This window comes from Scomber scombrus, chromosome 22, assembly GCF_963691925.1.
Source record: "Scomber scombrus chromosome 22, fScoSco1.1, whole genome shotgun sequence".
NCBI classification, from domain to species: Eukaryota; Metazoa; Chordata; class Actinopteri; order Scombriformes; family Scombridae; genus Scomber; species Scomber scombrus.
Window position 1 is genome coordinate 1,690,797 of NC_084991.1, and position 14,051 is coordinate 1,704,847.

General features: G+C 38.6%; 1 protein-coding gene across 1 annotated transcript in view; it reads left to right on the forward strand.

Moving 5' to 3' along the window:
- The window catches only part of LOC134004795 (xylosyl- and glucuronyltransferase LARGE1-like), a 110,175-nt gene that overhangs the window by 79,823 nt on the left and 16,301 nt on the right, over positions 1-14,051 (forward strand). The window contains exon 7 of the mRNA XM_062444190.1: positions 30-201. Coding sequence (XP_062300174.1) covers positions 30-201 — 172 coding nt within the window. The remainder of the gene's footprint in view (positions 1-29; positions 202-14,051) is intronic.

The following is a 14,051-nucleotide window of genomic DNA, read 5'->3' on the forward strand; positions in this document are numbered from 1 at the left end:
GCGTGTTCTGGTTTGGTGTGCTGTTTCAGTCTGAGGTGTCATGGATCCCCAACAAACATTACTCTGGAATCTACGGTCTGATGAAGCTGGTGCTCACCAAGACACTTCCGTCTGACCTGCAGAGAGTCATCGTCCTGGACACAGACATCACGTTTGCCACTGACATCGCTGAGCTGTGGGCCGTCTTTCACAAGTTCAAAGGTAACATAGCTCCTGTTTTCTACCTGTCCATACTCTACCAAGGCTTTTATCTGGCTTGTTAATGCTATACTAGTATTTGTTGCCAGTATTTTCTTGTGCCTTTTATAACAGCATTATCTGTGCTGGGCTTTGTGTCACATTCTGCAGTTGTAGCAATCATTCAGTCCAATGTGTGAATGTGAACCAGATCTCACTCACAGCTCAGGCTCCACTTTCTCCTCTTCACTATCTATATACACTTTGTCTACTTCTCCCAAACCGGCCTGATTTCTGAAGTGTGGAACCCACTTGTGAAAGTATATATATAGCTGTGGACTGTTTTTGTTCCAGTTCTGTACTCCAGCATATTGGAGTTTACATAAAAGAAGAAATTCAAGGTGAAAAGTACAAAAGTCACAAAATCATTGTAACTCCAATTAAAATATGGCAGCTACACACTAATGACTGTCAAGTACTTGCCAGAGTCATTTTCTATTCCTGTTAAGTTAACAAATGGCCTTTTTTTCGATTTGACTGAGGACAGCTGTGCCAAGCTTGGCCATGACCAACAGTGATCATTCAACCTGTGCTGCTTGTCCACAGCATAGCACAGCATTTTAATGTGAGGCAGCTCAAGTTATGATTACGCTCAGTTTACTTCACCCAAAATGCATTGTCTGTATTCTTCATGTCTAAGAGATATGTTATATATATTTTTTTCTTCTTCATAAAACAATTGCAAAGCCTATAAACAAAGCACAAACTTCCTGTCTGATAATGCATAACTAACAATTTAGCATAACACTAAAAGAGAGGTGAGAGGGATAAATGACTGCTGATTACAACTTGAAGATTTGCTGCTTTTCAGTACTATACAGACATACACTGTTGCCCATAAAGTTGGAATATTTTTGTTTTCAGACACAATCCTCTGTTCATTCCTATTTAAATTTTCATTGTGATATGTTTGGAAGAGATTGATTAATAAAGTTTTGAGAAGATATACACTTTATCTGTCAAGAATGAATCACATTGTCACAATCATTTCATATTTGGATTTTTGGATTTCATATTTGGAAAAAATATAGTTTATTCCAACTTTATGGGCGACAGTGTAAATACATGCGTACATACATAGATGCATATACAGTACATAAATACATACATACATACATACATACATACATACATACATACATACATACATATATATAGTACATTTTTGCAACAGTCTTCTCTACGGCACCACCACCAAAGTCCTCGATAAACTCCAATACGTCCAGAACTCTGCTGCACGCCTCCTCACCGGTACCCGCTCCAGAGAACACATCACACCTGTCCTCCGTGAACTTCACTGGCTTCCAATTAAACACAGAATCAACTTTAAAATCCTCCTCACCACCTACAAGGCCCTCAACAACTTAGCCCCCCCCCCTATCTTGCTGACCTCCTTCATCACCACGACCCCTCCCGATCCCTCAGGTCCGTCTCTGCCAACTTGCTACAAGTCCCCCGGACTAAGTGCCGGACTTGGGGTGATCAGGCCTTCTCTGTTGCTGCCCCCACCCTATGGAATTCACTCCCCCCTCACATCATAATCTCCCCAACCCTCTCCTCTTTCAAATCTGCACTCAAAACACACCTTTTTAAACTAGCCTTCAACTCCTAGCTCCCACTGTACTCTTCATGTTTTAACCTCTGTTTTTGTTTTTTTTAACCTTCTATAATTAATAAAGATTTGTTTACATAGTTTTAATAGGGAAATAGGGAAATTGTAAAGCGACTTTGAGTACCATATAAAGCGCTATATAAATTAGATTTTTTATTATTATTATTATTATTATTATTATTACATACATGCATACATATATACAGTACATATGTACATGCATAAATACATACATTAATACATACATACAGTGCATAATATTTGCATACATACATACATACATACATGCATATACAGTACATACATACATGCATGCCTACATTCATACAGTACATGCATGCATTAATTGAAAACAATAGAATAATCATCAGTAATTGGTAGTTGTAGCTTGTCAGTTGTAAAGGAGCCTCCCCCTCCCTACAGTGATGTCAGCATGGTGTCAGTGAAGCTGTTTGTCTAAAGGTGGGCCTGTCGATCTTTTGTAATCTCTTCTGTCCCCACACATTGTCCAACGATGGCTGATTCACCACTCATGTGGAGAAAATCACCACTGTGACTCACCATGTAGGATTTCTCTTGTTCAATCAATATGTGGTTGACACCGGCTGGATAGAATCTGTGTGTTATACAGGTGCTGTTGCTGTGATGAGCATGGAGGAGTAGCATTCTGCTTTTTCATGAACTGCAGTATTGGTGCTGTAAATGGAATTTATAGATATTGGCCTGTTGTTCATTTTCATTATTGCTGTTTCTATTGAAACACATTAAACAGTATTACACTTTCATCTATATACTTTGAAGATTTAATTTTCACCAAACTAATATTTTTTTATTCTACAGTATATTAAAGGCCCTATCAACTCATAGGTGTGTTATTTATTTTTGTTCCTCCAGTTGGTTTTTATTTTCTGCACTGTTCAGAATAATGTATGTGCAGAGTTTCTTTTCACATTCAACTGCAGGAAGTGGGAAGTTAAGGCATGTAAAAGGCAAGGCAAGGGTAAGGTATGGCACACAAAAAAATAGTTCCAGCATGTAGCCATAACAAAAAAAATGAGGCAACAGAACTATTAAGCAATTGTAAAGATGTTCTAGCTTTTCAAAAAGGAGAAACCCTATTCTTGAACCGTGACCATGCTGGGATTCATTGTGTGTATTGTACTGAGTTTTCTTCTCAGATGACATCAGTAGCTTCTGTTAAAACTATTGTACTGACAAATACAAAAGTTACAAATAACCAAGGTCAACATATATTGGGGGGAAAAAATGGAATTAATATTTGAATTTGTTTATGACCCCATATGAGACATGAGGTGCTAAGGAGTTATGGGATGTAGTAATAGAGAATAATAATAGCTTTCTCTACAAGGTTTCAATCATGTGTTGTACAGTATGTCCTATCCTTGTTTTGGACGGTCTATTATAAAAGACATTCATCATGCACCCGCATTCACATACATTGAAAACTGACAGAGGTCGCTGTGTGAAAAATATATACTGAGAGCTTGAGAGAGAGTTTCAAACACCACCTAGTTAAATACATCCACACCTGGGAAATCACTGATTGCCAAACTGTATTTTTCGGAAAGCTGCAGAAATTGCCGGGACGGAGCCCCACCCGATTCCACCGTCTGGAAGAGGGTTTCAGATGCTGTTAGACCATCCAAAAAATTGCAAGCGTGATATATACCCAGGCCTTAAGAGCATAAGAGTGGAGGACAGGAGGAGAAGTGTGGAGGCGATAGGACACAAAGTCCTGTGAGTGTATTCCTGGGAGGCAAGGACGACAGTAAAGATTGAGGAAGGCGCGTAGGCAGGAGGAGGGAAGGAGGCGGCGGTGAGTCACTTCAAAGATTTATGGGTAATGCTGTCCTATAGTGCAGCGCAGCCAGCAGGGGTTTGGATCAATCTTAATTAACAGTTGACTCCAATGCAGCACCTCTGCCACCCACTCCCTTTGCTGTCCAGTCTGGCTGAACTGTCTAGCCCCATTATGTTTAAAGCATTACAACAGTCCTCTAAGACACACTCAATAAATGTTACTCTTAGACTTTAGCTTTCTTTAAATTACCAGTTCATACTCAAGCTTATAAAGATGGTGAAGAGAGCTGATACAGGGCCATGATTTAGCCAGCACAGCTCTTATTTTATCTGGTCATTAACTCTATCAACCTCATATAAACCTCAGCGTAAAGGAATGATGAAGCGTTAATTTAACCAAACATTGCATTTATGAATACATTAGATTGGCGAGTTTACATTCAGTAACCACAAACTGTGAAAATAAGGCAACTCAAATCTACAATTAAGTATGACACCAAGGACTATTTCTTTGGTACAGTAGAAATTACTGTAAATTCTGAAATAAAAACCTATATTCAAATTCTAGCCAAGTCTCAAACAATACTGGCCAGCACTAATAAATGCCAGTTCCTAGTGAAAGAAATAAAGGGGGGGGAAAAAAGACATTGAGAGAAGGTGGAACTGCATTATGTACTCTAATGGCTCACATGAAATTCAGCCCTAATTCACATTTCCATAGTAATCTCAGCCACTCCTACCGTTTTGGAGCAATGTAAGCCATTATCGACAAAAACTCAACAATTTCTACAGATTGTTCTCATTAAAAGCCTACGGAGAAAAGGATTACGCAGTGTGAGCTGCTGGAATTAAAATATCTGTGTAAGAAGCATTTCATTAACTGTAGCTTGACACTGGATGAAAAAGAAGACACAATATTGCAGATTGATTTGTATATTAATTAGTGAGTGTAAAAGTGTTGGTGTTAAACAGAGACAGGAGAGTGTGATATGACTCTGTTGTTATACTGATGGAATTAATGCTGTGAAAATGTACATTGCATTGTATTAATCAAGATAACAGGTAATTATGGAGGAAGTGTTGAGTTTTTATCAAGCAAACTTGCATCAGCGAAAGAATATCTGAGCTGATCAGAAATATGATCAAATATAATTAAAAGGTGGGGTTCATTGGGATCAAAAGGCCACTGTCTGAGAATTTAGCTAACAATATAGTAGTATCCATCCATCCATCCATTTTCTGCCTCTTATCCGGAGGCCGAGTTGCGGTGGCATTAGACTGAGCGACTGGAACCCAAACATTCCTCTACCCAGCAATGCTCATCAGCTCCTCCTGGGGGATCCCAAGGCATTCCCAGGCAAGGAGAGATATGTAATCCCTCCAGTGTGTCCTGGGTCTACCACTAGGTCTCCTCCCAGTGGGACATGCCTGAAACACCTCTAAAGGGAGGCATCTTGACCAAGTGCCCAAACCACCTCAGCTCGCAAGCCACCTCAGTATAGTAGTAGTATGGTAGAAGTAAATATCCATTTTCTGTTATTAATTCAGGTCCATGCCACAGAGGCACCAGGTTTGGCTAAGTAACCCAGGTGTCCAACAACTGGAGTGTGCAGAGGCATTGATGGGCTTAATAGGATATGTAATTCCCCTCCTGGGTCAACCCTGGGCTCCCATTCCAGTTAAAGGTGCTTGGAATACCTCTACAGGGAGGCGTACAGGGGGCATCCAAATCAGATGCCTGAAACCCAGACATCCTGCAACTCATTTCAGCTGCTCCACCTGTTATTTTATTCCTTTCGTCATTACCCAAAGCTTCTGGCCATAGGTGAGGTTGGGAACATAGCTCAACCAGTAAATCGATGTATCTTCACCACAAGAATCCTCACACATTACTGTAGATGACACCAGTATCAATACATTTTAAAATAAAACATAGGGCCGCTCAGAATTGATTCAGATACTTGGGCTTGCCACCACCAGAGCGCCACTACCCTCCATCTCCTTAAAGAGGCGCTGAACAAACTGGTGACACTCAGATGAACATCAATTGTAGGTGAAAATGAAGAAATTCAAGCAAAAATAACCAGCCATAAGAAGCTGCTGTCAGATTCTGTGTTCGTGCTAGAAACAGAGAGTCCACAGGAACTTTTGACCGTCACTAGAAGCACATTCATGTGTCTTTGTAAAGGTTTGTGCATGGTGCCTATGCTGTAGCTGTGCTAGTGACTCTATGACACACTCTCCGATGTGTCTGTCTGTAGGAGAATGTCAATATATAGCTATAGCTCTGTTGTTGGGAACATTACCATCATGAGGCCTTAATATCTTGTAAAGCTCTGAGTGTAGCACAGTTAGTTATCAGCGGGCCCATGTGTTGTGTTTACTGCCCTAGAAAAGAAATAAATCTTTGGTTTATTAGCATGATATCCCCTCTCTGTTGTCTCTTATCAGACTTCCTAAAGCTACCAGCAGCTTTGTGAGACAAATTACAGATATTTATACTTGGTGGCATTTCTTTTCTGTGAATAAACATTGTATCATTACATCATCTTGCTATTTCCTGCTCTTTGAAATATTTTTTTCCTGTCTTCTTCAGTTACAGATATCGTGATATATTGTATCTTAGATAATTTTGTGATATATCGTGCATTTCAGAATCGCCTTTGTAGTGATATATTGTCATCATGGGAAGAATATTGCGATAGTATTGTACTGTGAGTTCTTCTTTGATTCTGACCCCTACTGTCAATCTAACACTCCATTTTATCCTCACTTGTGAACAATAACTGAGATACTCACTCTCTTTCACTGGATAACAAAAAAAACCAAACCGTCCCAGCTCTCCTCGACTATTTGTTGGGGAAACATTGACAGTTTTGAAGTTTCCAAACCATTAAATTCAGCCAACAAAACCAAATGGCCCATTATGTTGGTGATCTTGATAGAAGCAGTGATTTAAACAGCTGATTTACTGCTGTTTACTACCAGGGGGATCTAGTTGTGTATTGTTGTTACAACATAATAGAATCCTGTCTGGCTCCTTGAGTGTACTACACAATTTCAATTTTGTTTACTTTTTCTGGTGTCTGCCATGCCAGCTCAAACTACCTATCAATAGTTAGTAAATAGTTTTAATAAGTTCTTCGTAAATGTTGGACCAAACCTGGCAGAAAAAATCCCAGATCCATGCCCATCTCAGGATTGGAATGACAGTATTATAGATAGGAATCAAAACTCAATGTTCCTCACAGCAGTGGAAGAAAAGGAAATAATTGATATTGTAAAAAGTTGTAAACATAAAACATCTACTGACTATGATAATATTGACATGAATATTGTAAAAAGAGTCATTGAGGGGATTTCAAAGCCATTAACTTTCATCTGTAATTTGTCATTCCAAACCGGTAAATTTCCAAACAAAATGAAAATAGCAAAAGTTGTGCCGCTGTATAAAACTGGGGATAGACACCACTTCACAAACTACAGGCCTGTTTCTTTACTACCACAATTCTCAAAAATTCTAGAAAAAATATTTAACAATAGATTAGACAAGTTCCTGGATAAACATAAAATTCTCACTGACAGTCAATATGGATTCAGATCTAACAGCTCAACATCACTGGCATTAATGGAGTCAATTGAGGAAATTGCAAATGCTATAGATCATAAACTGTACGCAATTGGAATATTCATTGACCTCAAAAAAGCTTTTGACACAATCAATCATAACATATTAATCAATAAACTGGAACGGTATGGGATCAGGGGGATAGTTTTACACTGGGTGAAGAGTTATTTACAGAACAAGAAACAGTTTGTGAAGTTGGGGGACTGTACTTCATCATGCTTGGACATTGCTTGTGGTGTCCCCCAGGGGTCAGTATTGGGTCCAAAACTGTTCATTTTATACATAAACGACATCTGCAGGGTTTCGAAGTTATTAAAATTAGTTTTATTTGCTGACGATACAAATATTTTTTGTTCAGGGGGGAATTTACAAGATCTTCTAGAGATGCTTGCAATAGAGCTGTCTAAAATAAAGACATGGTTTGATAGAAACAAATTGTCATTAAATCTCAATAAAACAAAAGTCATGCTATTTGGGAATTGTAAAAGTAATAACGTTCATATACAAGTAGATGGGGTAGATATTGTAAGGGTACATGAAAATAAATTTCTTGGGGTAATTATGGATGATAAACTGACATGGAAATCTCACATAAAACATGTACAAACCAAACTGTCACGCAGCATTTCAGTATTAAGTAAGGCAAAACACTTCCTGGACCACAGATCACTCCACATACTTTACAACTCATTAATATTACCATATTTAAATTACTGTGTAGGGATCTGGGGAAACACGTATAAATGTACACTACAACCGCTGATTATATTGCAGAAGAGAGCCATTAGGATAATTCACAACACTAGTTACAGAGAACACACCAACCCTTTATTCTTGAAATCAAAAACACTTAAACTTATAGATTTAGTTCAGTTTCAAACCGCACAAATCATGTACAAAGCAGCCAACAATCTACTTCCGGTCAACATTCAAAAACTGTTTTTTCAGAGAGAAGGGGGATATAATCTCAGGGGGGAAATGAACTTCAAGCATCCATTTGCTCGCACAACTTTAAAAACTCACTGTGTGTCGGTATGTGGGGTGAAACTGTGGAACAGGTTGTCGGGGGGGCTGAAGCAATGTCCAAGCATGAACATGTTTAAACAGCGGTATAAGCACATGGTTTACACTAGGTACAGGGAGGAAGGAGGGTGGGACGAGCACTAGGGTTTGCACATATTATTCTCTTTATTATTTGTTTATCTGTTTAATTTATTTTATTTCTTTTGAGTCTGTATCAGACAAATATGTTTGATTATTTAGATATGGTAATAAGTAAATATAAATAACAATTAGGATTAAAATACATACATAAATAAGATATAAACACACAGGAAATAAATAAATAATAAATAGTTGAATTATAAATTTGGAGAAGGGGTAGGATTCAATAAGCGAATGCTTCTTCCTACTCCTTTTCAAACATGTTTAATCAATTTTGTTTTCCTTGTTTTGTGCGTTTGACTGTTGTTTTCTGTTATGTAAGATACATATATTTATATTTTTTCTTTGTTTTAGTTTTTCTACATGTTTGAAATAAAGCCTTCATTCATTCATTCATATATGAGATCATTGCAAATTAGGAATTCATAGCATTGTAATGCACAAAACCATTAACAGTATCCTGACAACTGTGTGTTTCTGAGAGGCAGTGGGATTCTCTGTAAGCCAAATATTGAGTCTTCTCCAGTCTGCAGACATCGACATGTCTTGATCTTTCTTGTTCAGGTAATAGTGCTGCTGTTGCAGTATCCTGCTGGGAGCTTCTCTTGCTCCTCCTCACTCAGTTTGTCTTTTATGTACCAACACTACTTCCTCAACTTTTCATCATCCTTTGTCTCCATCGTCCCACTCTCAAACTTTATTTTTTGATTGTATTCAAACAGACTATATTTATGGTGCTAGAAGGATTCACAGTGACTGAAGATGTATTCTCTTCAACAAAACATAAGTTCCAAGACTTTCAATTCAATTTGTGTGACGACTTTATTTACACGACTGTTACGGAAGCAACATTACCACAGAATGATCTAAAACAATACAGTTAAAGACCGTGTAAAGTGAATTCAGACATTTTCTTCTAAACACATTAAATAGGTCATAAATGTATTTCTAAAAAATGTGTAAAAAGCATCTCAACAATTTAGATTTGAATTGTGGAGCTAAGCTTCACAAACTGTGTTTAAAAATGTCTGTGTTCCTGCTGCTGTAAATACATTCAGCGCACACTACTACTACTACTACAGTCTACAGTTAGCTGAATTAGCCGCCGAGCTAGCCACCGAGCTAGCCGCTGAGCTAGCGGCAGAAAGCTCTCAGACGTAGCGTCCATGTTTCTGGTAGAGGTGGTGACTTTGATTGACAGGTGACACTTGGTAGGGGGCGGGGTTTCAGCGGACTCGGCGGCCACTCCCACAGCGTTTGGGAGCAGAGACAGAGGCTGATTTTTACACAACTTTGAAGTCTAATTTCATATATTTGGCGATTTTTTTAATCATTCAAATTTGGCAGGGTGGTTAACAACACACTTTTCTGTGGTATGTCACACTCAGAACACATATTTATTCTTACTTTACAATGACTTTAATGTATGAAAAAATACCTCAGCATTTACTTACTAGCTTACTATGACTTAGTTGGTATCACATGATCTAAATATGGAATTTTTTGTGTAGTTGGTGCACTTGTAGTTGTCACATCCAGAGCATACACAGACCTTTGGATAGAACTAACATTCATGAATTGAGAGTAATGGGCCATTCCAAGGTATTCTCACAACCTCATGTATACACAACCATCAGAGTTGTTTCAGTTTTTACTACACCAACTACCTCCAGTGTGGTTTAGTCATTGGTCACCCAATACCTTCTCACCAGCTGTCATTGACCATCAGTCTGGAATCTAAAAGTCAACAGAGATACAACTGGGATTATATGTTCATCCTTTACTTATAAATGTGCTTATCCTTTTCAAATGTAATCTGAAAATAAAATGTCAGGTTTGGACCACAAAAAACATCTTGAGGATAATGTCTTAATTATTTCTCTGCATGGTGTTTTCCACTGGATATCGTCCTCGTAACTATTCCTTACATGCATTTGTTTGCATTATACTCAATATGTTAAATATGGTCTTAAAGAACTCTGCATGCAGGGAATGTTTGTCCAATCTAGTGTAATCGTTGGCAGAAATGACCCCATATTTCACTATGGGTTTGTCACCTTGTCAATTAAGTGCTGCGTCTGTTTTATGAATCATTTGTCCTGCTTGTCAGCAGGCATTTTCTCTCCTGTGTGCTCCATATGACCCTGGCAGTACTCTGGAAAGTGAAATGTTGAATGTGTGCCACTTTTCCTCCTTGACTACTGATTGTATGTTCTTGCTGATGGGCTCCAAGGCCGCTCAGAGATGGTGACGTACACCATTTATCCATCCATTGTCAGAAATCACTGGTGCCTGCCTGAAATGTATTAGTTAACCCTCCAATTCTAATCAGCAGATATTCTGGGGTTAGGTGTGGAGCCCATGGGAAATTAGAGCACCACTCAACACCTCATATTTCATTTTAGCCTCATTCCCACATACCATACCCTCAAGGGAGTACAATCCATGACCCTTGCCACTTTGACAAATTTGAGGCTGTGTACCAAGGGGGAGAGGGCAGGCAGGTTGAGGTCAGGTGTTTAATGTAGAGGTAGGGGAGGAGATTGAATAGTGTTGTAACGCATTTGAACTCATTCATTCTTAAACATCTCTCAGGGGTTGTGTATCGAGCCCAGGTCAATTTCTCTTTACCAGGGATGTTTCTACTAAACCATGTATGAACATACTCTACATGTGTCTCGGAAGTGTTCACTTGCTTTAAGGTGTTTCCCATGTTGCTGATCCCTTTGCCCAATAACTCTCACCTTCCTTTGTGAGTTACAGAAGCCTTTATAATATATCAGCAAACAGAGTATGCTCAAATAATGAATATGTGCTGTGTTCTTAAACATTGATTTTAAGGAAGTATGTCCTTCTGTCTTTCTTCATGTTAGGTTATTTTGCAGCAGTAAAAAAAGGTTTAAGTAATGAGTAAAATTCAATTCAATATTACAAAGAGGGCTGGGTATCATTTACAAAATTACAATATCAGTACCAATCCAAGTACCCTTAAAGTGATACTGATACCAACTGAGAATTGTATACCCATCATGTGAATAGAAGTGAATAGAAATAGTTTATGTGGAATCTTAGTGCACTTTGTAGTTCAGCAGCAAACTCAAATTCACTGTTACTTCACCACCACAGAAGGGTTGTAGCTGATGTGGCAGTGGGCCAATCACATGTTGCTTAAAATTGAAGAATGCTTGCGTTGATTGGCTGTGAGCAAGTCCATACAAGTAGTCATATTTTCTAGCTCTGGATGCAAAAAGGATCGATTGCAGGTATAATATGACGAGAGATGTTTGATACTACTTTGTATTGATTTATTTTGGTCGATACCTTAAAGGTATCGAGTACCGATACCCAATCGTAATTACAACCTAAATTGAACTGAAACATATTTATAGAGAAAAGAAAAGAAAAAAACTGGAGCAAGCATCAAACAGAAACATCAAGTGAAGAAACTAACTTAGTTCCCTTATCAACCATACCTACTTAGTAAAAGGCAGAGCAAATCTGGCTTTCAAAATAAAATACTCAAAATACAAATTGTGTGACTCATGGTTTCAACCAGATTTAGGAATATTACTTGGGGGATTTTGGTTTGTGGTAATTCAGTAAAATCATTGAGGTCTTTCAGAGCTTTAGGCGTGCACACAAGCAGCAAAAGCCTCTGTTCAGCCTCATCCCAAAGGTTCTCTCATATGCTGATAACTTTCTTTAAACTTCAGGCCTCAGTATGCTTCAAAACTTTAAACTAGATAATATGACGTGTTTTTCGCCAAAAGAAAAAAATGTTTTTCATCATATGTGTTAATTAACAAGAACCTGCTTCCACAGACTCCTGGCTGCATCATTCAACACGATGAATCACAACTAGAGATAACTGCGCTTATCTTCAGAAGCTCTCTGCTGGCTGTTCACATTAAAAGCGCCGGACGTAGTTGTGCTAAGAATGTCGTCTTTACACCCATGCACACCTGGCCAATCACTGCGTTAAGTGGCTGTGATTATTGGATAATTGGAATATTAATTCAAATTAATTAATTGCAAAAATTGTTGGACACTGGTTACATCCCCCAACCCTCCCCTCTGATTCTGATGTCATGAAAGGTGTTCAGATACTTCAACAATCCAACATGCACTTTGTAAAATGGTAAATGGATTGTACTTCTATAGCTTTTCTAGTCTTTTGTCAACTCAAATTGCTTTAACATTACATGTCACATTCACCCATTCACACACATTCATACACTGATGACAGGAGCTACCACACAGGGTACCAACCTGCTCATCAGGAGGAAACTCATTTTCACACCCATTCACACACCATTGGTGATTTAGGGTTAAGTATCTTGTCCAAGGACACATCGACATGTGGACTGGAGGAGCTGGGAATCGAACCGATTTTCTGATTGGACGACCGCTCTACCTCCTTAGCCACAGCCGCCACATGCTTTGTTTCAAGCATATTGTGGCCTGTAGGTTCCCCTGCTTAGTATAGCACATACTGCTTCTAAAGTACCCTGTTATCTTGTGATTCATTGTTTCAACCAGGTGTTGGAGATATTTTGATTTGTTCTAACTCATTAACATCATGCAGTTTTTGCAGTGATATATGTAGGCATGTATTTATCCAGCAGAAGCTCTTGTTAAGCCTCAGCCCAAACCAAAAGGTTTTCTCATGGGTTGATAACTATTTTTCTTTGAATTTGTATTTATCAGATATAGTTTTACTGTCCTCACTCACCCTGGAAACAGCTAGTCAGTGAACTTTGAGTTAAAAGTATTTTTACAAAAAGGCGAAATTACACTGCATTACATTCACTGTCTACACAAAATGCATGACTCTGTCTGTGCCTGCTGCAAGAGGGAAAAAAGGAGGGGCAGCACACAGCAAAATCACTCTCACACTCAGATGCATGGCACTTACAAAAATAAATAAAAACATCTTCTCATGTGGGGGCAGATTTATTTGCCAGCATCTCCTGAATAAATTCTATGCATAGTAAACACTGGCCTCAATTCAGTGTTTCTGAGAGGTCCAACAACATAGAAGGCTTTTATTTCAGGAGGAAGCAAGTGTTTGAACCAAACAAGACTCATGAAAAGGATTTATCATGCACACACAGGCTCTTGCATCTCCCTCTGTGTTTTTTGTTGCCGTCTCTCTACATTGAATATGACACACTAATGCATACATTGACTAACAGGCACATGCTAGGGCAGTCGCTTACCATAACCAGTGTTCTACACACACACACACATATGCCTGCCACAATAAAGACATACACTAAACACAACTTTTCCATTCCTTTCATCCACCATTTTCTTCTCACCAATGTTGTATAAATCATGTAACAGAAGCACTACTACACCTACCTGCTGTCTCCATCAATTTGCTGTGGGTGACCTATTTTTAGCTTCCTTGAACAACGCAGCATTGAACAAGCGTTTTAGCACCCAAGTTACATGCAAACACAAAGCACTTAAAGATGTAAGAATGCTCAGTGGGTTTATAGGCCAATGTAGTGTAAGTGGTGCATTAAAGGAGTAGATTTACATGTGGCTGGGCTACTAGATGAGACACAGTCAATAATGCAGTGA